The sequence below is a fragment of the Anas acuta genome, chromosome 13, assembly GCF_963932015.1.
Source record: "Anas acuta chromosome 13, bAnaAcu1.1, whole genome shotgun sequence".
Taxonomy (NCBI): domain Eukaryota; kingdom Metazoa; phylum Chordata; class Aves; order Anseriformes; family Anatidae; genus Anas; species Anas acuta.
Genome location: NC_088991.1, coordinates 11,214,564 through 11,240,608, shown reverse-complemented (window position 1 = coordinate 11,240,608; position 26,045 = coordinate 11,214,564). Strand labels below are relative to the sequence as shown.

Below are 26,045 nucleotides of genomic sequence, written 5' to 3'. Positions count from 1 at the left end.
TGAGCTCGTGTGCCACATGAGATGTCTCAGTACACTCTGGAGTCATCCAGTCTGATTTTTTGGAAATGTTGCCGCTCACAGAACTCATGCTCAGGTGCACTGCACACCCCACTGGTCACAAGAGGGTCCTGGCATGGCAGCACCCAGGTGCTCTGCGTGGAGCAAACATCACCAAAGGCACTCCAGGAAGCCCTAAGTCAGACACTGGGCAACAGGCACACGTCTGAAGGGCACAGAACTGGTACCACATTAACCCCACCTTCCTGGGCACATGTACGTCATGTTGCTGCTCCACACCTCTCACCTTCTGCTCAGGAACAGCTGTACTTGGAGGTATGAAGAGAAGAAAGCAAATCTTGCCTTTGTCCGCCGTGCTCAGCACAGCTTGTCCATGCCAGGTCACATCCTGCAGCCGTGGCTTCGCAGCTCCCTCAGCCCCCAGAGCCATGACTCCTCCAGCTGGAAGAGCTCTTACGTGGAGATGAAGGGCCCCAAGTCCAAGTGTATGATTGCATGAGGTAGGGAAAGGATGGACAAGGATCCAGGGCTCACCTTCTCTTCTAATGCAAGCTCACCAGTGGAGATGCAATGAAAGGGGGAGAAACAGACCCAAAGCCTAACTAAAAGTTCTTCATGCCACAAAGCAGCAGGAAAACTCCTTTCTGCAGGACGTGGACACGGCTGTTATGGGGTTACAAAGCTACTGGGCCAACTCACAGCACAGCAGCAGGAAATCCAGTGAGAACTATTAAGCACAAGGGCACATCTTTTACTGGCAAATCCCTGAGCCACAGATTGCTGGAAGCTGAGAAAGAACCCCAGGGAAGCTCTGCAAGATGCTTCCTATAATCTTAGGCTTTCACTGTCATGCATCTGCTGTTTGACTGCTACCAGAAACTGGATACTCTTGTGACAAGCATTTTGGCTCTCCCAGTATATCAGCTCTTCTGTGCCCATAAATTGTGAGCACAGGAATCACCTGCACTAAAGCTGGGCTAAGTTTTGGAATACCTGCCACAGAGGTGGCATACCATACCATACACAGAGCTGGGCAATAACTTCTCAGCAAATTACTTATTTACTTTATATACATGCAATTTCCAGGCACCCAAAGTGATGCAAAAATTCAGGTCAAATTCCCTGAATAGCTTCCACCACCAAAAAAAAGCAACCACCGCTCTGAAGGGTTGGGCAGATCACATGGAAAAGGGTTGGAGTCCTTCCGAAATGCCTTTTTTTTTTCCTTGCTGTTTCCAAAAAAGCTTCTATTTCAGGCACTGTCTATATACGCCAGCAAGAGGCTCCCTGCAAGCATGACAAGTGCAGACCCAGTTCCCTGCCCTCCCTGGGGTTACGTGCCCCCACAGCTCCCTCCTCACCACTGCCGCAGGACCTGCTCTCATCCTGCTGTGGCCAGTGCAGTTCTCCGGAGCTGCCCTGAGCATCCATCTGGTTGGGGAAGGGTCTTGAACAGGCAGGAGCTGATGCCAGCTCTGACATTGTATTCAGTGGCTTCTGCTCCCTGGGGATGCCAGCTGAAATAGCACCTTGTGCCTTTGCCCTGTGCCTTAAAGGCTGACTTTCTGTGCCTGAGTTTAGGTGCCAACTGATTCTTTCACCTCTGAAGGAAAGTCGACCCTAAATGACCACCTGATTCCAGGCAAAGAAAGAGATGCAGGATTTCAGGCGGGTGTCAGGGTCCAGATAAGTGTTCAACCCACATCCTGGTGGTGGCAGTGCACCAGCTTCTCCTTACACAAACAACTCCACCCGCAGACCTTTGGGTGCCCCCACAGACAATATTTAGGAGGCTGCAGAATCAAAGCCCCCAACCAAATTGCCAACATGATTTTCACTTTGAAATGAAGTCAGCACAACACAGCTTTCCCGGATGGCACATGGCATCTCCGAACTGGGAGTCTCTCGCCAGAAGCCCAGCCCTTCCCAGGCTGAAATGTCTCTCTAAAACCCCAGTTCAGGCTTTCTGATATCCACAGGGGCTAACATTGTCCAGGTCTGATTTTCACAGAAACCATGAGCACTTATGATGAGAATACTGTGTAATAAGCACAGATATCTAGCTATGAGGGAGCCTTCCAAAGTATTTTGGCTAAGGTAACACACTTTGATCCAATTTTTGGGAACAAATTGTTTCTTTGATCCAGATAATATAATGCACAACAAACATGGGGTTGCTTTTGAAAGCAATTAAAGATTTCTCTCATCAGATCTGCATCCATCCCTCTCCATGACCTCTGCAGGTGCTGCCCCCCACAGCACACAGGGTAAATCCCTTTCCCTGGGCAGCTGTAGGGGGGACCGTCACCCCTTGCAGGGAAAGGGCATCTCTACCAAGCTGTTTTGGGGAGCAAAGCAGCATCAGCACACCCTGACTGCATTAAACTCCCGTTAGTTGGCAGAATGCTTCATGAAACCTTCATTTTTAGAAAAGTGTTTTCTCCAACTAAATTCCGCCCCATTTTCCTCAGGCAATAAATGAATTTTGTTTACAAAGTATTTCAACACGACTTGAAATTTCATTTATGGAAAACCGGTCTTAGACTTCTGAGGCATTTGAAACCATGCTGAAATATGGCAATTTCAAGCACTTACCTGTCTCCTTCCCGCAAGTCTCCGAATCAAAGGTTGCCATGACAACAAAGCCCACTCTCGGTCCAGCAAAATGAATTGTTTTTAAGTGACGTCATTATTAGCCAGGACCCAACAAAATTACGCAAACGAGCTCCCCAGACAGCAGGGCTGCAAAAAGCCCAAACAAGCAGCAGAACAATTACACTCCAAACTTAGCACAGGAAGGGAAATGTCACCCAAATCCTACTCATTAATTCTTTAAAAACCCTATGGAGGAGGCCAACTTCCTCCCAGCACCCCTGATGGGGTGCAGAAGAGGAGCAGCTTTGCTCTGCCACAGGCTTGCTTTCCACCCTGGGACATGGCACAGCCACCTGCACATCCCAGCAGACAGCACTGGTGTTCCCAGTACTCAGGAGCTGGTTTGTGTTTTGCTGCTCCTCACCACCCTGAGCTCCTGTGACCACCACGTAACCCACCCAATGTTCCTACCCCAGTACCCAGACTTTGCACATCTCTGCTCCTCACCTAGGCCACCACACCACCTCCATGAGATAACAAACCTCCAGGAATTCCCCTGCCCAGGACCATTTACAAACCCCACACCTCTGGAGCAGAGCTCTCCCAAGCCAGCTGCTTGGAGAGATGCCTCCCTTTATAACCACAGTCAGCTGAACCCAATCCTCTCCTCCCCGAGTGAGGCCTTCCAACACCAGTTGCTTGAGGGGTCACACTTGGTAACGAGTGTATTCTGGCAGCAGCTGTTCTCTGGGAGAGGGAGAAGTAAAAGGAATTGGAGTTGGAATTGGAGTGGGAGTCACTCAGTGCTGCATCGCTATAGATGGTCACTCAAGCTTAATAAATCCTCCTTATCAACCCTGTCTCAATGCCCCTCATAATTTAAGCTGGATGTAATAAGGCAGCGTGAAGGTAAAGGCCAGCTTTACGGTCGAACTGGGGATTACAGTCTGGCGCAGATACTTAAAGATTCACAACAGCAAAGAGGAATTGTAAGAGGAGCCTAAACAACCGCCCTCGAGTGCCAGAGATAGGCTGATGAGTTACAGTCCTTTCCAGCACAGGGCTGTGCTGATGTATGGCTGAGCTGGGATCCGACCAGAGACTTACTGCTCCTTGTGCAAATGCAAAACCCATGTGTGCTGAAAAAATTGCACATTAACTTTAGAGGAGGTTTCTGTCTGTACCCTATGTATTTTTATCTCCCTCTTTTATTTATTTTTTTTTAAATCATGAACATTGCACGATTTTTTTCTTCTTCTGAATAAACTCAGCAGTGCTATTATGTCTCCTGTTCTCCCCCATTCCTCACAAAAGCCTAAGAAATACCTTTTCCCCTATAAGCGGCTCGCTAGGCAGCACGGAGCAAGGAGCTTTTTCTCCCCGATTGCCTCATTACCAAGCCAGCCCAGCCCAGCCCTTTACAGGCCTAAGCTTGAAGTTTATGGCACCAGATCAGAAGAGGAGTTTGTGGTCTTGAAAGCCTGGCTTCTTTTCCCTGGCTGTGCTATCTGGGTAATAAAAAAAATATTTCTTCCTACCAGCCTTGCCTCACTTATGTCCTTAGACTATCACGGCTGCAATACCACCTCTGCTGAAACCACTGCTGTCAATTCCTAGATTGCTATTTATCAGGGATCCCAAAATGCTTTTATAAAACGCCTAATGCTCAGCTAGCTCCAACGCCTCTCCCCTTCGAAAGGAAACCACCCAGTGCTGTTTTTCAAACGTTTTTTCTCTGGGAGCTGAAAGGGTGGCTCTCCCACTACCAGGAGCTTTTGTGTGGTTGAAACCCATGCCCACAGCTCCGGGCACATTGCCTGGCAAAGGGATGTGAGCATCCACAAATGGACCTGAGCAGGTCTGTGCTGGGAAGCAGCCTGTCTTGCTGCTTGGGCTGCTGAACCTGTACCCCTAACATGAAAAGGGAAGGTGCTGGGGGCAGGCAGGAGAGAAGCCGTAGCCACTTTTTGCCACCTCCAGTTCCCAGGAGCGTGTGCTTCAGGTGCCAAAGCCTGGGACCCCCCACGGGGCCCCCGCGGCCTGCCAACGTGTGAAAGCTTAAGGGAGAGTGAATCCCAGCAAGCCACAAATCCATCAAGCGCAAACGTTCTCCGTGGAGTGGGGCGACCGCAAAGTCTCAAATCATGTTCCTGCTGACAAGCTGCTGATGGATGAGCTCGGTCAGGAGGAACCGGGCTCTGCAGGCAGAAGTGTCGTTCACTCGCAGGCAGCAGCACAGCGATGGAAGAGCCCCACGAGTGGGAATCCTGCGGTGTCAGACCTACTCACATTATGGGGAGAGGGAAGCAGAGCTGAGAGCTCCTTCCACAGGGGGAACCCCAAGCTGATGTTGGGGTTTTTGATCCCATCACCCAAATGCATGAATGCTAACTCCCGGCTGGCTTTGGGGCTCTTACCCCACCCCAGGGGGAGGCTTCTGGAATAGCTACAGAGGCTGAGGACCCTTGAAGGGCAGAGGAAGAGCACTGCATCCCAGGGGACATTTTCCTTCATCCGGCTGAGTGGGGCTCTGGGCTGTGTGGCTGTCCGGGCACAGGGGACACATTTATCTGCTCCCAAATGTCCTTCACTGCAGGAGCCGTACATCAACAGTTCCCCCTCTGAGCGCTGCTGTGGTATAAGCACCTAATAATAAAAGCTGGCTATTGCTTCCCTAAGACACCTGTCAGCCGGAGTGTTAAGTGCCAGGGTAATAAATACTTGCTCTGCTATGCCTCTTCTTTGCGAATTCTCCTGGCTCTGCCTGTTTTCATTAGTATTTCTTTTCTGTGGACACTGCAATTACACTCTGTTCCTCTTCAGGGCCCTTGTTCCAGGTTCAAATAGAGAAGTGATAATGCAGGGAAGCTTTTTACATCGCTGTTTATTTTTGTCTCCTGAGTCAGGAAGATCTTTTCAGGCTGGGTCCAACCCTGTGCAGTTCTGGTGGAGGGAGGACTCGGGGAAAGGGGTGAAGGCTTCAGGTCCCAGCTTTTGTCATTGAAAACATAGCGGGATTCTTCCTCGCATGCTCTCGACGAGGTCACAGGATATGCCCCTTCCTCGGGAAGACATAAGTATGCAGCCTGTACCGCCAAGACCCGTGATAACCATCCATCTGCCACGGCAGCTGCGAGCTGCTGCTCCCAAGCCTCCTCTGTCTTCCGAGTCTCTAAGCGAGAGGGAGGATTCAGCTGAAAGCAGCAAATTCAAGCGTGCAACTTTCCTGCTCAAGGTTGCAGTATGTTTGGAGTTATTGTCCCACAGGCAAGTCCCTGGTTCAGCTTCCATCTGGTGCTCAGGGAACCCAGGGAAGAGGGGAAGGAATTTCACTCCTTCAGGAGTGAAAAACAGCTGGCTATGGCACTGAAATTATTTCCTTCTCCTGCTATTTCCCACTGGTAATTGGAGGACCAAATGAAGTCCCTATACCTTAAACTTCCTCGCTAACAAACAGCACAGCCCCCTGGCCACACACGGCTGCTGGCTGAGTGCCATGGCACGGTCAGCTAGGTGCTATTAAATCTCCAGAACCAGGATTGCCACAACCAAAACTCCCTGCTGCAAAGGTGTCTGGACCAGGGTGAATCCTAAGTCATGCCTGGAAGCTGTGTGGGTGACCAAAGTGATGCTGGCAGTTGTTGTAGCAGCTGAGCAGCGCAGCAGTGTGGGTCGAGCTGCCCTCAACCTGTCCTTGGTATATGTTCCCTCTACCACACGGCCACTGACATTTGGGTTGAGGGCCTCCCATGTCCTTCTTCCCACCAGGGTCTCTGTAAGGGATGATTCAGCTGAAGAAGTGTACATGGTGGGTGGCATAAGCCCGGGTTTTGGGCAAGGCCTCTTCTGGTCACCCCTAGAGTGGCAGAAAGCTTTGTTCATGTTGTACACGGAGAAACGCCAGAGAATTTTACTAAAAAAAAACACAAAGTCTAACCACAGGCAGCACTGGGGGGAAGAAGCACACCCCCAGCTCTCCCCCTGTCCACCTCTCACACCATCATCCGAGCTTTGGGGCAGACCCCCAGCTCCCCATCCAACCGGCCTCAACCATATCTTGTGCCCACCGCTCCCCTACCATTGGAAAGGAAATATTTTAAACACGATATGATGGAAATTAGGGAATATTTTCTCCAGGAATACTTATTTTTTCCCAGGTAGCTTTCCTGCTCACCACTGGGACAAACTCTCCAGCTGTGCAGGTACCCAATGCCCAGAGAGCTTTCTCCCCATCACTTGCCTTTGAGAAACAGACCCTGGAAAAAAAACAATAGTGCAGTGCTTTTTTAAAATATGATTTTTTTATTTGTTTTGATCAGAGTTCAAGAGAGTGGGTAGAGTGGAAAAGCGGAGTGATTTAGTTCAGTGAAAAGGTCTAGTCCTGCCTGGTGTGTTAGGCCAGGAGGCTGGTAGGTGGTCAGAAGAGTCCTCCTCATCCACTCAGCTTGTCGATGTTGTTCATGTTGTTCCGGTTTCTGATGTTTTCTAATCTCTCTTCAGAACTTCACTGTAAATTTTTGAGACATTTTTCTGTTGCTTTAACTCACTGAAAAAGCTAAAAGCTGAAAAAAATTGCAGGACTCAAAATCCTGCCAGTTAGAATGGGCTTTTTTTTTTTTTTTCCAGCAAAGGTTGAAAAATACGATTCAAAAATACAAACAGGCATTGAACAGTGCACCAAAAAGCATTTGAAACACAAATCTCAGAAAGAGAGAGAGGGAAAGAAAGGGAAAACACTGAGAGAGAAAGAGAGAAAGAGGAAGGTCACAGTTTCCATGAGAAATCCCTTAAGAAAGTGGCTACCAGCTAGTCAATAGAGAAAATAAAGTCAACAAAAAATTAAAAACTGTATTTTTTTTCTAGTCGTTAATTATTTACAGCTGTAATAACAGGATTGTCATGCATCAAACTGCTGCCAGCTAGATTCTTTCTCATAGTGAAGTGAAGAGAGTCTCACAAGATGGCAAACAAAACAGAAGACGTACCAGGGGCACGGATTCAACCTGAGGCAGTGAAAATGAGCGTATTTTCTGGCATTTTGTTGCAATGTGTTCTTTCTTTCGATGGGCTGCCCTAGTGTGATGTTAATGCAATTCTCCCCAGTGGTGTATGCCAGGGCTCCAGCAAGAGAAGCAGCAGGCACCTTCACTGACCCAGAGCCAGCTGACAGGGAAATTCTTGACATGGGGGTACTTGTGAGGAGCCCTTCGACTCCAAACACACCCTCACAAAGGCAATGTGACAGATGCTCAGGTTTCCCAGCTCTGCTCTTTTTTGCGGTTGCAAAAAAACAAATTGTTCTGTATAGGATTGCCTTTATGTTTGCTGGGTTCCCTGCAAAGAGACAGGAGGAACTGACAGACTTTTCAGAGGAAACAGAGAGCTGCCAGCAGTGTAACGTGAGCCAATGGACTTATAAAGTTGACAGGACCTTCAAGCAGCAGGGGAGAAAAGAGCCAAGAGCCGTCGAAGACAGCGAGAGCATCCTAACTCACGTAGCAAACTGAGGACCGGGTTTCCCTCTCCAGGCAGACAGCATCTTAAAAGTTGCTCTGCAGAGATGCTCCTACCTGCATCTTTCCTCTGGCCATCAGGATCCAGACAGGTTTTGTGTTCCCTCCTGAAGCATGCTCAGGGTGGGGACCTCAAAACCCCTCACGATGCTCAGCCACACACCCCCTGGTTGCGCTGTTGTGTGGGGCTAATGGCTCGTGGGATTCAGCTGTTGAAAAAACAAAGCTGCCTCCCTGGGAACATCCTAGTGTCTGGGGCAGGCATAAAAGGGCTGAACTGGAGAATTTGTGATGTGTGGCACTAAGTTTTCCCAAAAGGTGCTGGGTGGTGCTGCCAGCAGTGACCTTGGTCCCAGGTCCCAAGAGAGAAACTCTTCTCCTTTGTTCCCCTTGTTCCCTGTGCCCCCCAGACCTCCCAGAGCCACCTGAGCACCAGCAGAGATGGATGAACCTCTTCGCAGAAGATTTAGCAAAGAGAACGAGAGGGAAGTGAAACAATTTAAAGCTGCCATTTTCTCTCTCAAAAAGAAAAAGCTTGACTTTTAGATATACTTTGTGAGCATAAATATACACACACTCCCACATATATATGTAAAAACCTTGGCTGACTGAATAATTACAAGGTCAAACCGTAAATATTTATACCTTGAAGCTATCAATCTCATCTGCGCCGTGGCATCTAGCCAAAAATGCCTTCAGGGGTAGTTTAGCTTGATACAGAGAGAGGCTTGGTGAACCGTTCAAAGTTTTTCCCCCTACTTCAGCATCAATAGAGCATTTACACTGCATGAGTGTGCTTCTCGCCCTGGCTGAGCCCTCCCCACCACCAAGGAGGTCTGCAAAGCCCAGGTGGATACTTGGCGGGGTGGGTTAATGTGTGCTAGATTGCTCTGTTCCCCCAGCTGTTGCAAAGGAGCACTGCAAAGAGGCTGTTTTTATAGCAGCCTCTGGGAGAGGCAACAGCTCTGGGTTTTAGAAGGTCTCAGAGAGCTTCTCAGCAGAACAGAGGGTCCTCCCAGACAAGATGACCTGCAGCAAGAGAAATACCTTCCTGACCTGTGATGCAGCCCTATAACTCTCCCCCAGGGGGCAGCTGAGAGGAATCTAAGATGTAGATAAAAGAAATCAAGGCAGCAGATGAGAAATGGATGTACCTTGTGTCCACAGGATGGCTGCTTGCACAAACAGGCTGGTCGGGCCCTTGTTGGCATGCCGGGCTTGTGTCTGGGGTCAGCAAGCACGGGGGCTGCTCACACGGGGTGGTCCTACAGAAAATGAACCGGGTCCCCACCAGTGTGACTGAGCTGGTGGAGATCAGGAGGGGATGAGCTGTGTTGGCTTCAACAACTTGTTGTAGAAGTTAGGGAGCAGTGAAGCTGCCTTTGCTCACAGAGAGCCTGGTGCGTGGAGAAGAGCCGGGCAGCTGAGCCCCGGGTGTCACGGCCCTGGCTGGTGATGTTCAAGGAGTGTTTTCAGAGAAGTCATATGGGGATAACCCCATCAGCCCTTTAGAAGCACGGGTGGCACCCAGTGACCCCTTCTCCCTGTCCCTCACACTGCAGCACTGACCTGGTGCTTGCAGCCACCACGAGCTGCCTCCCCTGACCACCTGGAGGACCTCAACTCAACCATCCCCTGCCTTCCCAAGCATGAAGAGCACCCCAAAAACACACCAATTTGGCCCATGTGTGGTCTCAGAGGAGAGCGGGGGCAGGGTGCCAGTGCCAAAACACCCACCTGGCATTGTCAGGAGGAATGCAACCGCAGGTTGGGACTACAAAGCAGGAGCACAGGCTAACAGATCATTCTGGTCACTCTTAACGCCTTCTAATTCCTTCCTGGGAGACTCTCATCAAGTCAGGGGGCTTTGGGCCTTGCAAAAAGAAAAGAAATATTGAAGCATCGAGGTTCACAGTGAATGCAGAGCCCACTCTGTGCATAACTGGCTTTCTGTGGAGTAAACCGTCAATGGTTGCGTACAGCCCAGTTATAAAAGAAGGGCCCCATAGAAGAAGGGCCCATGAGCAGCCTCGTGTTAGCTGGGAGGGAAATGTCCCAGTTTGAGCCTCTGACAGATTTTAAAAAAAGAACATTATCTTCTCTGTGATGTCTGCTGGCAGGAGATGCTAAACCACTTATTTATAACTATCTTCCCGAAATGCTTCCCTGATTGGAAGCCAAACTACAAATCCTGTTTGGTTTGTTGTCTTTAACCAAAGGATGCCGGTATTTCTGCTTCCAGCTGGCAAAAAGACTCGGGGCCAGTGCCAGGCTTTGGTGGGAATAGACTTGGCTTTCAAGGCGTGCTAACACTGATCCAGGGAGGGAGCCTTTTATCCGGCAGGGAGCAAAGTTTTCAGAGCTGGGGAGAGCAAAGATGGGCCAGCAGGTGGGTGCCACCGGCAAGCCAGCCTGGCGGACTGTGTCCTGCAGAGGAACAAGGGTCTGGGGGCAGCAGGAGGGAAGGAGAAGTGGAGAAGACAGGCAGGAGGCTCACCCCGACTGTGCAGCAGGTAGGGCTGCCCTCAGGCAGAGGGGATTTTGGGGAATGCCCAGGCTAGTGGAGGGGGCTGAGGAGGAGACTCAAGTCACTGGATCCCATATTTAAGCTTGGCTTTGACATAATTCCGTTAGTAAACACAATATCCTCTTTGTTACCATTTTATTGTGTTTGTTTTGCTTTTTATAGGGTTTCTATTTCATTCACTTAGGCCTGAGTATTATAGTGACATGAATGTTTTATGAGATACACTTCATCTAGCTTATTTAAGAAATGACATCCAAGTAGTCTCCCAAACAAGCAGCCTGACGGCCGGTTAGCTCAGCGGTTACAGCCGGGGAGCTGGGGGGTGGCAGCAGGGGCACCCACTGCTGGAGGGGATTCTGCTGGCATGGGGGGAGCAAAAAGGGCACAGGGGTGCAGGGCAGTGCTGGGGCAATGCAAAAGTGGCGGGGATGTCCCCCCTGCCCAGCAGATTTGGGGACAGTGCATCCTCCCTCTGCTCCTCCAGCACAATGCTGGGGTTTTCCCCTCCTCGCTGCCTGGTGGGGAGCCCTGGGGATGAAAGGCACTGTAGAAATGTCGCAGGCGGTTTGGGGTGCGGATGGCACAGCTAGAGCTGGTTTCCTTCCCATCTGCTTGGGGGATGTGCCACATCTCGCCCCACGCTGCCTGCTGGTGGACGGGACACGCCGGGGGCTGAGCTGAATGTCTCCAAGCTCCTCTCCTTGTGCGCTGCTGCTGAGCCAGCAAGAGAGGTGAGGGACGGGCAGGACATGCACAAACAACACGCCTGCTGCAGGATGAAGCATCCTGCACTGCCCCGCTCCATCCTGCCGTCCCCATGGATATTCCAGGTGGGGCGAGTCCTGCGCCTCATGCTCAGCCCTGCTCCTGCGCTGGCAGGGGGTGCCGAGCTCGGCGCAGAGGCTCAAAGCAATGCTGAAGACATCAAGCTGGGGGTGCTGGGGCCCCGAGCTGGCTGCGTGCGCCCAAAATGTGCAGGGGGCAGGTGGAGGGGGCAGCCAGTGACCAAGGAAAGAGGTGGCGCATCCCGCCCCAGGAGCAGGGCTGCTGGCAGGATCAGTGCCACTTGTGGGATGGGGATGAGCACTCAGACAGAGGACATTGCTCCTTGCAGCAGGATGGTGTGTCCAGGGGTCCAGGCACCAGGGAGGGGTAGGAGGGACAGGGTTTGGATGCCACCAACTTGTGCTGCTGCTGGGAAGGGGGCAGCTGCTGGTTTGGGACCCTGACTGAAGGGCCACGAAGAGAGAAAAAGCCTCTCTCCGAGGTGCTGGAGGGCTTTCTTGGATGAGTTTGCAGGTATTAGAGCCGTGTCTCATCTCAGCGGGTTTGTGAGATGACATCTGGTCACACATCTCCCTAGGACAGCAGTATCACCACCACCACCCCATTTCAAAGATCCCCTTCTGCTGTTGTCCCCCATTGATGAGGATGCTCAGCTGCATTCACAGGGGACAGGGGGGTTCTTGGGGACTGACTGGAGCCCCAGGCACCCCCACAGGTGTCAGAATAGTTCCCGATGTGCTGGGGCAGGAAAGGGCCTGAACCAGCACTGCTGCTGCTCAGGTGCATGAGAGCAGGAACGCACCATGAGCTGGATGTCCTGGGGTTATGCTCCTCCCTGGCAGCGTGGCTCCCCTGGGAGGCAGGAGCTTCTCTGCCTAAATCCACCCACAAGCAGCGAGATATTTGTTACTGGGGGCTGCACAGTAGCCAAAGGAAGATGAATTGGGGAGCAGAGAAGTCAAGAAGGAGAAGTGGATTGGGCCAAGAGAAAGTGATAAACCATCTGTCTGAGCTCTATGGCTTCCTGGTGCTGAATGCGTGTGGCATCACAGCTCCTATCTCCTCCTAGGCATTAGAAAGCTCCAGTCTTGACCTCAGTCACTCACTGACCCTGAGAAAAATGATTTCTCTGGTAGGAAATATCCCATCCTCTAACATGAATTGCCCCAAGAGTGCAGGATGTCAGACAGACAAGACCTTTCTCACCTGTTCTCATCTGGGGAGCATGGAGGAAACCAGCAGCTGGGCTTGGTTGAAGCAGCTGGTGAAGACAGAGGAGGAAGCCTGGTAGATACCTACAAGGTGCTGTCACCCTGTTCCACACCTGCCATGGTTCTACCAGCCCCTGGCAGCTAGGGGCTCACCCCAGCAGGCAGTGGGCTAGGAGCTGGCCCATGCAACACCACTCCCTCTCCAGAGCAGCTCCCTGCCCCTAGGGGAGCACAGCCTAGCACAAAACGCCGGGCACTGAAAACCAGCCCAGTGACTGACTCTGGAGGCCTCCACATCCTTGAGCCCATGCCACCAGGAGTATCCACCACGCTAGGGCAGTCCATCGCAGAGGAGGAGGAGGGAGGCAGCCCCCAGCAGAGAGGAGCGTGAGATGGCAGTGGCATGCAGACCGTGGAGGAGGAGAGATGGAAGCACAGGGTGACTTGGGTGGGTGGGGACATCAGATTCACGATGTTAGAGGCACAACTTGTTATGATCCTTTTTTTTTCCTTTCATCATCAAAGAAAAACCAAACCAAAATAAAACAAAACTAAATGCATACGGGATTAAATTAAAATCACAGTTTTGTTTACATTATAAAAGAATTATCTAATAGTAATTTCAAATGAACAATAATTAAACAAAACAGGAAAGAAGAAAGCCCTGGAGAATTCCTGCCTGGGTGGTGCTCACTGATGGAAGGTTTATTGGACTGGTTTTATTGTTTGGGGATCATTCCTTTGATAGCTGACTCCCGGTTTACATAGGTAGCCCAGTAGACTAAGTTGAAAATGGCAAAGAGGACTGGAAAGACGATGCGGGACATCTTGTCTACCTTGCTGACGCTGTTGTATGTCTTCTTACTCTCTGGGAGCTTCTCCTCTAAGCGGGGCATCTTGGGGGGCACGTTGGTGGCCGTCGCGGTGGCAGCAGCACTCTTGGAGATGGTGGGCAGGCCGGGGTCCTTGGCAATGTTGAGGGCATATGTGGTGCCAACTATGTTGTAGGTGTTGTTGGTTTTCTTCGCTAGTGCCACCGGTTCTTTTTTCTAAGGAAGGTGGAAGAAAAACACAAGAGAGATGAAGTGACTGTAGAATTGCACAGAGAATATTTTGTCCTCTGAGTTTACCTGCCTGTCTGGATGAGAAGATGGAAAAGGGTGCGAGGAGCAAGAGACCGAGAAGGCAGCATTGTGGAAGGGAAGGAAGATGTGGTGAGAAGATGGCCAGAACCCATGACATCTGCCACATGAGGGCAGCTGGAGCGGTGGGATGTGCAGGTCTAGGGTCTCCTTCAGTTACACTGGCTGCTCCGTGTAAGCTTGGCACGGAGCACAGAGGTCCTGGACTGGCAGCTGGTTGTTAGGCATGGCTGCAAGCCAAATAACTGAAGCCACACAGCTGGGTTTACAGTCTCCTTGCAACCTCTTAGATGAGAGCAGAGGTATAAAATGGTGTGTGCAGCTGCACTTGAGCAGTAGCTGCCCAAGATGGGTGACTCCTTGACTGGCTGAGTGCTGCCAAGTTTGTGCTGTATATTGCTAGGCCAGTACAAGCAAACGCAAGCTCAAACTACACACGGACTCCTTGACTTCTCCCTCAGCTCGTTCTGTTTTCTGTTGTATGTAAGGTTCAGCCACGGAGAGACGAAGCAGGAACGCGTTCTTTAGAAAAGCATGAGACCCAGTGTGGTCATCTTAGGGGAAGAACTTGATTTTATGCGTAGCTGGTCTGTTTCCTGGATCAGGTGAGAGGAGGAGACATCACAGATGCTTTTTTTTATATTTTTTTTTAGGCAGAAAACCAGTGGCCTTAAGAATGTGGGTGACAGCACTGCAATGCTTTTGAACCATGATACTGAAAGGCCATATCTTACACTGCCTCAGTGCCCTGACCGTCTCACATGGAATACCTCAGAATTTAACGTCACGACGTCCACAACGCCTCTGGGATATTTTAGTTCATCTCATGACCTACCCAGGTAAGATACAGAACAGACAGAAAAGATTTGCAGTAGCTCTGGTTTTCAGAACTCCAGATGCTATAAGGGCAGAGGGGAGCCTTTCATCTTGCCTTCATATCTAAGGGTTGCTGCAAATCAAGGGAGAAAAGTGCAGCCCTCCCCCAGGGCTCCAGGGAGAGCAGAGCTGTCCTTGCTGAGGGTGGAGAGCTTGCACAGGAAATGGAAAAGACACACTTGCGTTTGACATGGTGCACTAAAGGATGAAGGAGGATGCTTAAGACAGACAGTTCCGATGTTAATGAAGATGAGTGGATGGGAAGACAGAGCTAGAGAGTCATGATGGATGTTTCCCCCACCCCGGGGATCTTCCTGTTGTTGTCAGGGACTTGAGACCAGCTGCACCATAGGCCATATTGTATGAAGCAATCTAGGTCTACCAGGAGATGCCTGTTGAATTAAATCTCTTCCTGTGCAGCTATCAGACACCCAACACATCCCAGCACCTGTGTGTGTCTGTGTGGTGTCCGCTGTAATTACACCAGGAGTCAGAGCTAGACACAGCAATCACTCACAGTGGGAATCTAAAATCTAAACTCAGAACAAGGTGTGACTTCTTATCTCATTTTCCATTCAAAAGCAACTGAAACACAAAATAATGTTCATTCAGTCATTTCCCAATGGTGCTTGGCACTGTCTTCTATGTACGTAGGCATGCAGACACCACGTGCAAAGTAAGGGCTGGGAGAAAGGGAGAGTGCACAGCCAGCAGGATGTGTTCATCTCTGCATCCTAGCCTGAGAACCAGAAAGGCTGGATTGACCATCTGACCTGCAGAGATACTCCAAGGGCTTTAGATTTCAGGCTGTACTTCCGTTGTAAATGTGTCCACAATCACCAGGGATATTTCTGGTTACCTTAGGAAATGCATTTTCCACAGCAATTTTCAGTGGGATGTTAAAAAAACAGACTTCTGCACAATCTTTCAGCCCCTCTCCAGTAACATCAGAGCTCTGAATGCAGCCTCATAGCAACTCCAGCAATTACAGAAATTAACCTGCTCTTAGAAGGAGGTCTAAATGTCTAGAAGAGTCCGGATCTGACTAAACCACTGATCAGACCATATTCATAGTCCTCTACGGATAATATGGGAGAGGTTGTTATGATCTTTAATGATTAACTGTGTGACTGATTTCTGCAATCATTAGAGCCATGTTAGCTGGTACCCCCTGCACAGGTGAACTTTTCCTGCTAAAGAGCTGATAAGAAGCAAACAAAGGACTAAAGATGTTTCACCTAAAACATTCAAATGTGCTTTAGCATGATTAGTTATTAACATAGCTACAGGAGGTAATAAAATAATTAATAGTACGCAATGAAATGAAAAACATTGTTTGTTGTTTGTAGAATGTAATTTGAAGTGCACTGTGATTATTTGAGTATTAATCAGCCATGTTACGTGAATAAGATGACTATTAGTGACATGACATTTTCAACCTGGCTAGCTTTTCTGCCCCAGAGCTTGCAAAGTGGATCTGTCTTGTCTAGCCAATGGCACTTGAAAACAGAAGGCTGAAATTGAGGAAATTCAGGCTAAAGTGAATGCTGTGGGTGTTGACAGCAAGCAACTGCTCCTATTAATGTGATTCAGAGGCCCCCAAGATTCTGCTCGGCTTCTCTGGACCTCCGATCAGGCTGTTCAGGTAGTGCTGAGGCTTGGGAGCCTACAACCAGAGACATTTTTTAGCTGTCCACAGTTGCCCTGGTCAGTGCTGGGAGCCTGGGCAGTCTTTGCTAAACAAGCAAAGTACATGTTTCTCATCAGAGCACACACGTGCAAGAAAACAGGCTCCTGAGATGTCAAAAAAAATGGTTCAGCCTGAAGATACTAGACTGTGCTTTATAAATAAATGTTTTAGGCAAGGTTTTGACAATCAAATAAAGCAGAACTTGCTTATTGCTGTCAGCTGCAAAGTAGCCCTCAGCTTTAATAACCCGGCACGCTTATCTATGAAGAGTTCCATGTTGTATTGAATCAGAAAGAAGGAGCAGAAAAATAAGAGGAAACCCCATATTTACACTGGAAAAACTGGCCTAGTTAAAATGTCTATGTTGAAAAGCTATTCTTGTTTTTATGTCCCAGTTTAGGCTCAGGGAGACTGAAGCTGCTGCAGAAAGTTATCTTCCTGAGCTGCTCTCCCAAGGGAAAAGCTATGAAATCTGGTCTGAAGATAAATATGGTCCCTGGATAGATACTGGAGTCTGACAAGTTCTTCCACAAACACACACAGTGGAGTACAATAGCATTTCATTACATATTCTTGTGCCCCAGACTCTCTGTTGAGGTGCTAAAGGCTGAACATGTGAAATTAGGGGACCTACTGGTTCTGCTGATGGTTTGTTGGAGACTGAGCTCTCTGCACCTCCTTCCTGGCAGCTCAGTATCTTTCTTGTAGTGAGAGGCCCAAACTGAACCCAGTATTCCAAGTGCATCACTCACCCCTCCCATCTCTTCTTCATTCTGCTAATGTGGAGCTGACCTCAATGATTTTACACTCTCTGTATCTCCAGACAAAAACTCAGAGGTTGTATCACCCCCAGACACCATTTGGACAGCGTGGAGAGAAATAGGGTGAAATGGAGTCAATGAATGTTACATGGAACCTAGTGAAGATGTTGAAAACATAAATCCTTTGCAGTGCTACGGGGAGCCACAGATGAATGTGAATGCAGCAGGACAAAGAAGACTGGGCTGCAGAGCATGGTCAGCAAAGGAAAGAGTCACATTAAAACATATTTACCATAGTGAGGCAGAAAAAAAGGGTCTGAATCACCCTGTGAGTCTTTGATTGAAAATTGTGGTCTATGAAGGTTGGTTCTAGCTCCGCTCTGTTGGAAGGAGGGGACTGAAACTAAGATGCTATACATTACCTGGTGCAAACAGCAAGCATGTCAGACACCTCCAAAAAACAAGGAAGAAAACTCAAGGATGATAGTATCAACACAGAGGTTTGAAGGATGCTCCTTATTGAATTTTCCTCGGTAAAAAGACATATGAAAAGCATATAGAAAGTTTGGGCCTAACGTTTTCACCAAGATCTACCCATCATGGTTAAGTTCTACCCAAAAACTGCTTTGCCTCCCAGAATCCTCCATCTAAATTGGTAGAATGGATGAAGGGGACAAAGGAAGAATAGAACCTGCCACGAGAGAGTGAACATGCTGGGAGTGCCTGTCAGCAACCCGCAGCTTTTGCAAAATAAGGATTTCTTTTAAATAGGATGGGAAGCATTGCTGCTGCCTGAATTTGAGGTGAGGGCAGGGCTGACATTTATTGATTTATTTTTTTTTTCTTGTTCATGCAAGGAAACAATCAAACCTGGAATGAGGGTCCTTGCCATCACATCAATAAAGAACATTCTTTTTGGCTTGGGGGAAGGCTCTCCAGAGACCAAGGCTCAGCCTGGGCTTGTCACTGGCAGTTTTACTCCTGGTATCAACACTTTAAAATGCCGATAGTTATTCTTTTGCCTCCTCTTTCTTTAGTGGTTTCAACCACCTGGCTTGTCAATTGTTTCAAGAAGAGCTAATTAAAGGCTGGAACTGAGCCAATGTGGCACCTTCCTTGCGTAGCAAATTCACTGCTTGGAAATATTCGGTGGAATAGAGATGAAAGCAAATATGGTGACGCATCATATTCACAAGCTCCCTGAAAGTCCATGACTGTTCAGGATGTTATCCTTGAATACGTGATTTCAGATGTGATTGTTTGCAGCATATATAAAAGCAAAATAGAGAGAATGAGGTAGAGTGAGAGCTTCTGAGCTGCAGAGACCAGGGTGGGTTAGCCTTTTGAGTTTGCATCAGATAAGGAAGAGGGTTGGCTTGAAAAAGAATCCACAAATTTGGAGTCCATTGCAATTCTTCAGGCTGACACCAATTGCAGCAAACTCTCCCAAGGAGCGCTTTCTCTGAAACATTTCCAGTCCTGCTTTGTTTTCTTGTTCAATTACCATGTGTGCAAACGTTCTGCCTGTTTTTACCCTATTGCTTCAGCATGGTTGCTTTTGCAGTGCTGGGTCAATAAATAAATCGAGGAAACTGCTTCTTTTATCATAAATTGAAGCTTTTAAGCCTTTGTTGCTTCTTTGGCTGTGCTCAGTTCACATAACTGCCCAAGGCTTTGTGAATCCTGACTTTGTGCTGATTTACCCATCCCTGAAAGGGATAGGGTTGCTTTGAGGACCTGCTCTGATTTTTTGTTCATGCCAATGACCTGAGAAAGATTCCTCTCATCTCTAGAGGCCCAGCTAGTGCTATTGCTAATGATGGATGTGGAAGACAACCAACAGTCCTCCTCTGGAGCCCTTCTGCCATGAGCCTGGTGCTCAGACCACAGCTGCAAAAGCAAATGGATAGAAGGAGTCCAAGAATCACAAGACAGAGGCATTCAGCACCCAGTGATGGCTATGGTTTTCCACAAAGCCTCCGTTCTTCTGCTGTGACCTCCATACCAGAGAATTGGCTGGCTGACGTCCTCCTAAAAGTTACTGCAGTTCTGCCAGGTATTTGCATAGAGCCCCACAACAATTTTAAACAACACATTGAAATGCAAAGGAGAAAAATATAGAAGCTCCAGAACCGAGAACAAGGACAAATGTGATTTTCAAATTGATTCAATAAATATAAACAAGGAGCAGCATGCTACAGTAAGCGATTTCTCTGCGCAGCCCAGATTAAATCAGTCAGGAGGGAGGGGGCACAGGCAGGGCTAGTGATGGCTGTCAGGAAGGATGCTGCCAGAGAGGCTGATCCTGAGCAGAAGGAGAAATGTGGGTGATGCCAGGCACTAATTTACTGCCAATTTACTGTGTGGCATGCAGGAGAGATGGAGCGGGGCATTTATGGGTTTGAGGGAAAAGAAGAAAGGAGACCACCACCAGAGCAAGAGCAAAACATGCACGTATTCTCATTCCCACCTGCAAACAGTCATGCAGAAAGGCACAGGGAAGGGTGAGCAGTCTGCTCTGGGTGTTTTTCACCAGCTGAGCACAGTGACCAGCCCTCCTCCCTCGTTCCCCAAGAACCGCTGCAGTCGAGACCTGAGCTGGGAACCCCAGTAAGTAGCACCCAGCCTCCCGGAGTGCTGTGGGGCTGCATGCTACCCACTCCTGGTCCCAGCGCAGCTCTCTCGTGCAGCGTTTCTTCACCATCCCCGGCCTTGGCCGTGGGGCTCACCTTCATCTCTTGGGCCTCCAGCACCTTCTTGCCATCCCAAGCCCAGCTGCGCTTGGTGAAGTAGTTGACGGTGGCAAATTCGATCAGCGCAGAAAACACAAAGGCGTAACAGACGGCTATGAACCAGTCCATGGCCGTCGCGTACGCCACTTTAGGCAACGAGTTTCTTGCGCTGATGCTTAGTGTGGTCATGGTGAGGACGGTGGTGACACCTGTGGGAACACAGCAGGAGGCAAGGATGCTGTCAGACCATACATTTGCACTCACCCACCCCCAGCATCTTTGTGCCCTGCCCTTTCAGGGGAAAAGCCTGCAAGAAACCTTGTCATGGGTCACACCAGCCTGGCCCACAGATGTACTGGCCCCTTGAGAAAGGGGGGCAACTTGTCCACCACACACATGGACAGGGATACAAGAATTGAAGAAAGCAGGCTCCTGCCCGAGGTGCTTCCATTGCATATGGATCTACCAATATCAAAAGTGATTTGGCCACAAAAGGGATATATCAGAAAAATACCCCCACTGCCCAGAGGGCAGGGAGCAGACCAGGCTTAAGAAGTGCAATTTGCTCCCCTCTCTGCCACTGACATTAAACCAGGCTTTGGTGAACCACTTCACATCTTTGTGCTTCACTTTCCCCACAAAACACACAGCCGGCATTTCCGTCACATACCTTTGGGAGCTGTCCTCTAAGCTATGTGGCCCAGGTTCCCACTGCAATTAAGGGACCCCTAGCCAGCACAACGTGCTGTAATTAAGGGACCCCTAGCCACACCAGTCCATGGTGCAATTTGCAGAATAACAAACAAGTTTGGGTTGAAAGGGAACTCAACTAGTCCAACCCCTGCTTGAGTCGGGCCAACTGCAAGGCCTTCTGTGGGCCAGTTCCAAATATCTGCAATTCATATAAACAATGGCACACACATTAAGGTAAGAGGAATCTGACCCAAACTCCACTGAATATATTTCTGCTCATTATAAAAGAGTCCTAGCTCAAAGCTGAGCACCCACATTAATTCAGGGAGTTTAATTCCTCATATGTGAATTCCCTGACTCTAAGCCTAGCTCCCTCACATGGAGGCTGGTGTGGAGAAGCCTCTTGTTGCTACTGCAATAAAATAAAACAACAATAACAATAATAAGGTACAGCTAAATAGTTAGGATTTAATGGAGAAGCAGAAACTGGCCACTCTCACAATGCAGATCTCAGAATATTCTGGAAGAAGTGTTTTGTGGGCTACATGGATGAACTGTGGGACTGCAGGCCCTGCCTGCATGGCCAGGCACCCATCAGTGGCCCATGCTGCCAGAAAAAGTGTCACAAGGATTTATCTTTTAAAATAATCTGTAGCAAAATGCCTATTAAAGCTTTTTTCATTAAAGCAAGCAACCCTTGCTATCCATTTTCCTCAATAATATGCTTTTCAATTAAAAATGCATTAAAAACATTATAAAAATATTGACTAATTTTCACTTCCCTTAAGCTATACTCCTGGTAATTGAAGAGTTTCAGTAATATCGTTGGTAATACTTTCTGAGAGGGAAAAAAAAAAAAAAAGAATAAACAATTGGAGTTCTCATTATTCTCTTAATAGCAAAGCAAAGCAATTTGGGAGTGAAGACATTTTTCACAAAAGTAGCTTTTAATTTTTCAATCAGCTTTTTCCTGACGAATCTGTGCTGCTACTTGAGGAAACCTGTCTAATTGCAAATATCAGGGTAACATGAGAGGGAATCAAATAACCTCATAGAAGGGCTCAGCCCAGGCATTGGGAAAGCAGAGGTGCTCCAGAGCTGGTGCAGGAGTTTCTTTCAAGAAACGCTCTTTGAGGTGGTGCAGAGCTTCACATCCTCCACTTTATGATGTGCAGGTCTGCATCCTCCCTCCAGCCTTTCCCTGTTGCAGTGCCAAGGCTCTCTCTGCCCCCTGGCAGTGGGGTATGGTGGGGTGATGGTTTGGGAATATAGATCCTGAACTCCAGGTCTTGGCAGGAAAGCACAGAGAAATTCTGTTATTATGTGTTTGCTGAAGCTATTAATACATGTGCAACGCCAGCCTGACACTTTGCTTCGGAGAGGGGGTCTGAAACCAGCTGAAGAAGATAATAACAAAATATTTACTGTGCAGTTAAACTGCTGCAGCTCAGGATCCTGTTCCGTGGAGTCTGACCAGGGGCACATTAGCAACTTCAAAGGTAGAGCATTAAATGCCTCCCCATGTACCCTCCCTCTCCTCAACTCAAAAGCTCATACAGATAAGCAGACACAGCCAAATGCATATAATTAGATGATCAATACCTTGATTACTGTTAATATTTATGGCTTGGCTTGTAGCAGAAACATGGACAGAAGTATTTTTACAGAGATTCTGTGGAAATTGAAGCACTGGAAAGACACTGAGAGCTATTATGGGAAATGGCCAGCGGCTTCACTGATGCCAGTCAAGGCTGGAGAAGACCAGCTCTGATGGCTGGTCCTTACTCCCCTTGTTTCCCAGCCAGCCCTGAAGCCTGCCTCTTTCTGTAGCCTTTCTCTTCCCAAAGAATCATTTTCCCCTCTGAGCCGTGCTCCAAGCAGGACACGCTGACTCAACTTGTGGCAGCCTGTGTGTGCTGGAGCAGGATTCTTGATAATTTAGCTTTTTCTGCCAGCTATGTATTAATAAGGCATCCCAGGAAAGGAGAAACCGTCCACTGGGGTCACGAGCCAGAAACTCTCTGTAAGGCAGCAGCCTACACTGCCTCAGCTCGTCTCCTTGCATGGGGCATGGACATTGGTATTTGGAAACCCAGACCTCACCAGCCCCATCAGCCTGGTGCCAGCTGCCTTGCAAACCCCCAGGCCAGCAGGGCAAGGGGAGCTGGCTCTGGAGCATGGTGATCTTGTCCACCAAAGGGATGGTGGAGGCATGGATGGGATGGGGAGGTGAAGAGCTCGTTGCATGCATCAAATTGCTCTGTGCTGTGAATCTGGACAAAGCAATTTCCCATTGCTTGCCTTTCTCCCCTGACCAGACCAGAAACCATGCTCCCAGACTCACCAAAAACCGTTCGGGCAGGGACGGACTCCCTGTTGAGCCAGAAGGAGACCTGGGACAGGATGACAGTCATAATGCAGGGCAGGTAGGTCTGGATGACGAAGTACCCGATCTTCCTCTTGAGGTGGAAGTGTGTGGTCATGACGACGTACTCCCCTGCAGAGACAGCCGGTTAGAGACACAGAGCCACCGCTGTGCTCCAGGATGGCACCGACTGAGCACCAGTCCCTCTCCAAAACACCAACAGTCTGTCCTGAGAAAACTTGCAAACTCCAAGATGAAATTCCAGTCTGTGAGTTTTATTGGTGCTGGATGGCACGATTTTGTTTTTTTTCTGACAATCCTGACAATATTTTGCCTCTCCTCACTTTAACTATCTCAAAAAAAAATCAGGGCAAGTTCTGTTATTAAAGGTCTGGGCTGTAGACCAAAGGAGCAGCCGTCTCTATTTTCCTCCAGTACCCTATTCCTTCACTGAAAGCAATGCACCAAAGCTTTGGATATTTCGCTGGGTTATTGTGCCTTTTTGTTGTGAGCGTTGCTCTGCTAAGTCATTACATGCAGGAGCCTTTAGCAGCTTTCTTGCCATTTCAGGTTATTCATCTGTACATTTTACTACAACTTAAGTAGAGAGATGGGCCAGATATTATGACATTTAGTCCTCTGGACTCCCTACATTTCCCCAAGGGAGGTGATATGAGTTGTTACAGACAGACACTATTAAAATCAAGTGCACCAGAGAGGAAATATTCTCAAATGAGAGAATTACTGGTGCATACAGAAGGAAAAAAAAAAAAGGCAAAGAAGAAAAGAAAGATGAGAGAAACACACGAGATAACAGAAACTATCAGTACCTGAATTCAGAAAGAAAGGGAGGAGCAGCAGATGGGAGAGAAAGATGATTAATATTGGTCATTAATCAGAGGAAACATTTGTTTGGAAGAATCTTCTATTAGCTGTGATAATATTTGTGTAAGCAGATGCAGTGAAAATCACACAACATCATGTTGCATTCACCTCTCCTGCCCGCAATGCTCTCCTGACAGGCTGAAAAGGGATCCAAGACAAATGAGTCTACAGTATCAAGGACCAGCTGGGCAAGATGGGGCAAATTTTCTGCACATCAGGTCATTTTAGATGCTTGAAATCAGTTTTCTAGAAGGTACAGGTAATCAGGCTCTCTCCGTAGAACCCACTAAAAGCTAAACATCTCAGTGCCTGAAGGTCACAGCCCCAGATGTCCTCAGCCATATTCTCCAACATCACAGGGCTAGAGAAGCACCATGGTCCTCATCGCCTCCATGTACTGCCTGCATAATTACGCAAAATCATGGCACTCAAAGCCCATGAGTCTGTCTTGCCTGACAGTGTGCTCAGCCCATACATCTCGTCATGGTCCCACACGTACCTGTGCTGGATCGAACCATCTCTGTCCCAACGACATGGCCCAGCAGGTCATACTGGTTCAGGCGAGATCCACCCTTTGCTACTTCCACTGATTTATCCTTCCCCAGAGTCCAGGTATAGATCACCTCTGTCTTTGTGTAGGCATCTGCAGAGGAGAAAGAAAAATGAAGTTCGTGCTTCTGGCTGACCTAAAATATACCAAAATTAGCCTGTAGCCTGCAGCCTCCTTGCTGTACATTCCTCAGAGCCACATGGCTGAGCACAGCCAAGCATGGCCAGAGACAAAGGCAGCTCAGCAACTGCTAATTGAATGAGCAAAAGGGAACAAGGGTTTTGGGAAGGGAGCTGGAAGGAAGATAGGGGCAGAGCAATGTCTCTGAAAAATGCTGTCGCCTTGACACAGTGGCTCTGCAAGGGCTGGCTCCAAGCAGAGGCAAAATAGGAAGGCATCCAGGCCAGCATGGTGCTGGGGCAGCAGGACGAACACCACCCTGCCATGCCAAGGGCTGGGACAGTTACGCGGTCAGCAGCTGGCAAGAGGGGTTACACACAAATGGGGTTGAATTTCAGGTTGTTTAGTTTAAAATAAATAAATGTAAAACTTTACCTTCAGGTGCAGCTGTCCCAGCCTCACAGCCCTGGAGGTGGTGTGCCCTCCCACCAGTGTGTTCTGTGCACTGTGCAACCCTATGCCTGCAGGGCAGTGCTGGGAAGAGCCTGCCTGCACGTTGCAGAAGACAGCAGGCAAGTGCTGCTGAGCTGCTGCAAGGGGCAGTGCTGGGCTCGCAGCCAGGGCAGCCTTCCAGCGACTTGCAAGCTTCCCTCTCCATCCTTGCCCAACACCTCCCTAAAACACACATGGTCACCATCACCTTCACAAGCCTTTGTGACCAAAACCCTGCTTGTTCCCATAACTGCTCTCTTTCCCACTTGTTCTCTCAGTGTTGCCAGTCCTCCAGTATCTAGAAATTAAGTTTCTCCAGGTTCTACTAGGTGCTACAACTCTCCGTAATGCTCAAGCTTCCTGTCCAGGCCCACTCTGCAGTAATTTTCTAGGCAAAAACAAAGTTCACTATCTGCAAAGTCATTTTAACAAGTGTTTTTCATTCATTTTTACCACCAGCTTCTTGTATTAAGATATTAAGACATCTCTGGCTAGCGTCAGGCCAAGCATTGGGTCAAGTCTACTATGGAAATTTCTCAGCTCATGCCTTGTGGATGATTGTGTCCTAAAACAGCTAGATTTCTCTGATCTTTTAAAAACAACCATTGTTATCCCTGCACTGTGGGTTTTGGCAAACCTGCTAAACACTAAGCAGGCACTGTGTGAAGCAGGGGGAGTGGTTTTGATGATCAGCCAATGTTGCTCAGCATGCCACGGTGCTGCTTAAGCACTTCAGATGCAGACTGGCACTTCTCATCTGATGTGCAACACTGCTTTTCCAGCTCCTCCTTCCATCTCTCCACATGCTTCTGGAGAGCACCTTCCTCCTTCAGGCTTAGGTCTGTACAGCTCTGCCAGTGCTCCTCTGCCCTGGTGGACAGCACCTTCTGCTCTGGCAGTCACGGTTCTCCCACCACCACTCTCAGTCTGCAGAGGAAACCTGTCCACATTTTCAGTTACATCCACTTTCCTTCATACGTGAAAGTGCAGGTTTCTTCTCATCTAGTTGTCCTGTTATACCTGCTGTCATGTAGCCACGGCACGGATAATTGGAACCTATTTAATGCCAGGAATCTGTTTTAGTTCTGT

The 26,045-nt window shown here is 48.7% G+C and overlaps 1 protein-coding gene across 4 annotated transcripts in view; it reads right to left on the bottom strand.

Moving 5' to 3' along the window:
- Nucleotides 1-6,895: 6,895 nt before the first annotated feature.
- The window catches only part of LOC137863664 (gamma-aminobutyric acid receptor subunit alpha-3-like), a 90,816-nt gene continuing 71,666 nt past the window's right edge, over nt 6,896-26,045 (bottom strand). For all 4 annotated transcript variants that reach the window (XM_068697014.1, XM_068697015.1, XM_068697013.1 and 1 more), the window contains 4 exons: nt 24,294-24,437; nt 22,889-23,041; nt 19,849-20,060; nt 6,896-13,699 (listed from right to left, as the gene is read on the bottom strand). In XM_068697014.1, the coding sequence (XP_068553115.1) occupies nt 13,370-13,699; nt 19,849-20,060; nt 22,889-23,041; nt 24,294-24,437 (839 nt within the window). In that variant the 3' untranslated portion in view covers nt 6,896-13,369. The remainder of the gene's footprint in view (nt 13,700-19,848; nt 20,061-22,888; nt 23,042-24,293; nt 24,438-26,045) is intronic.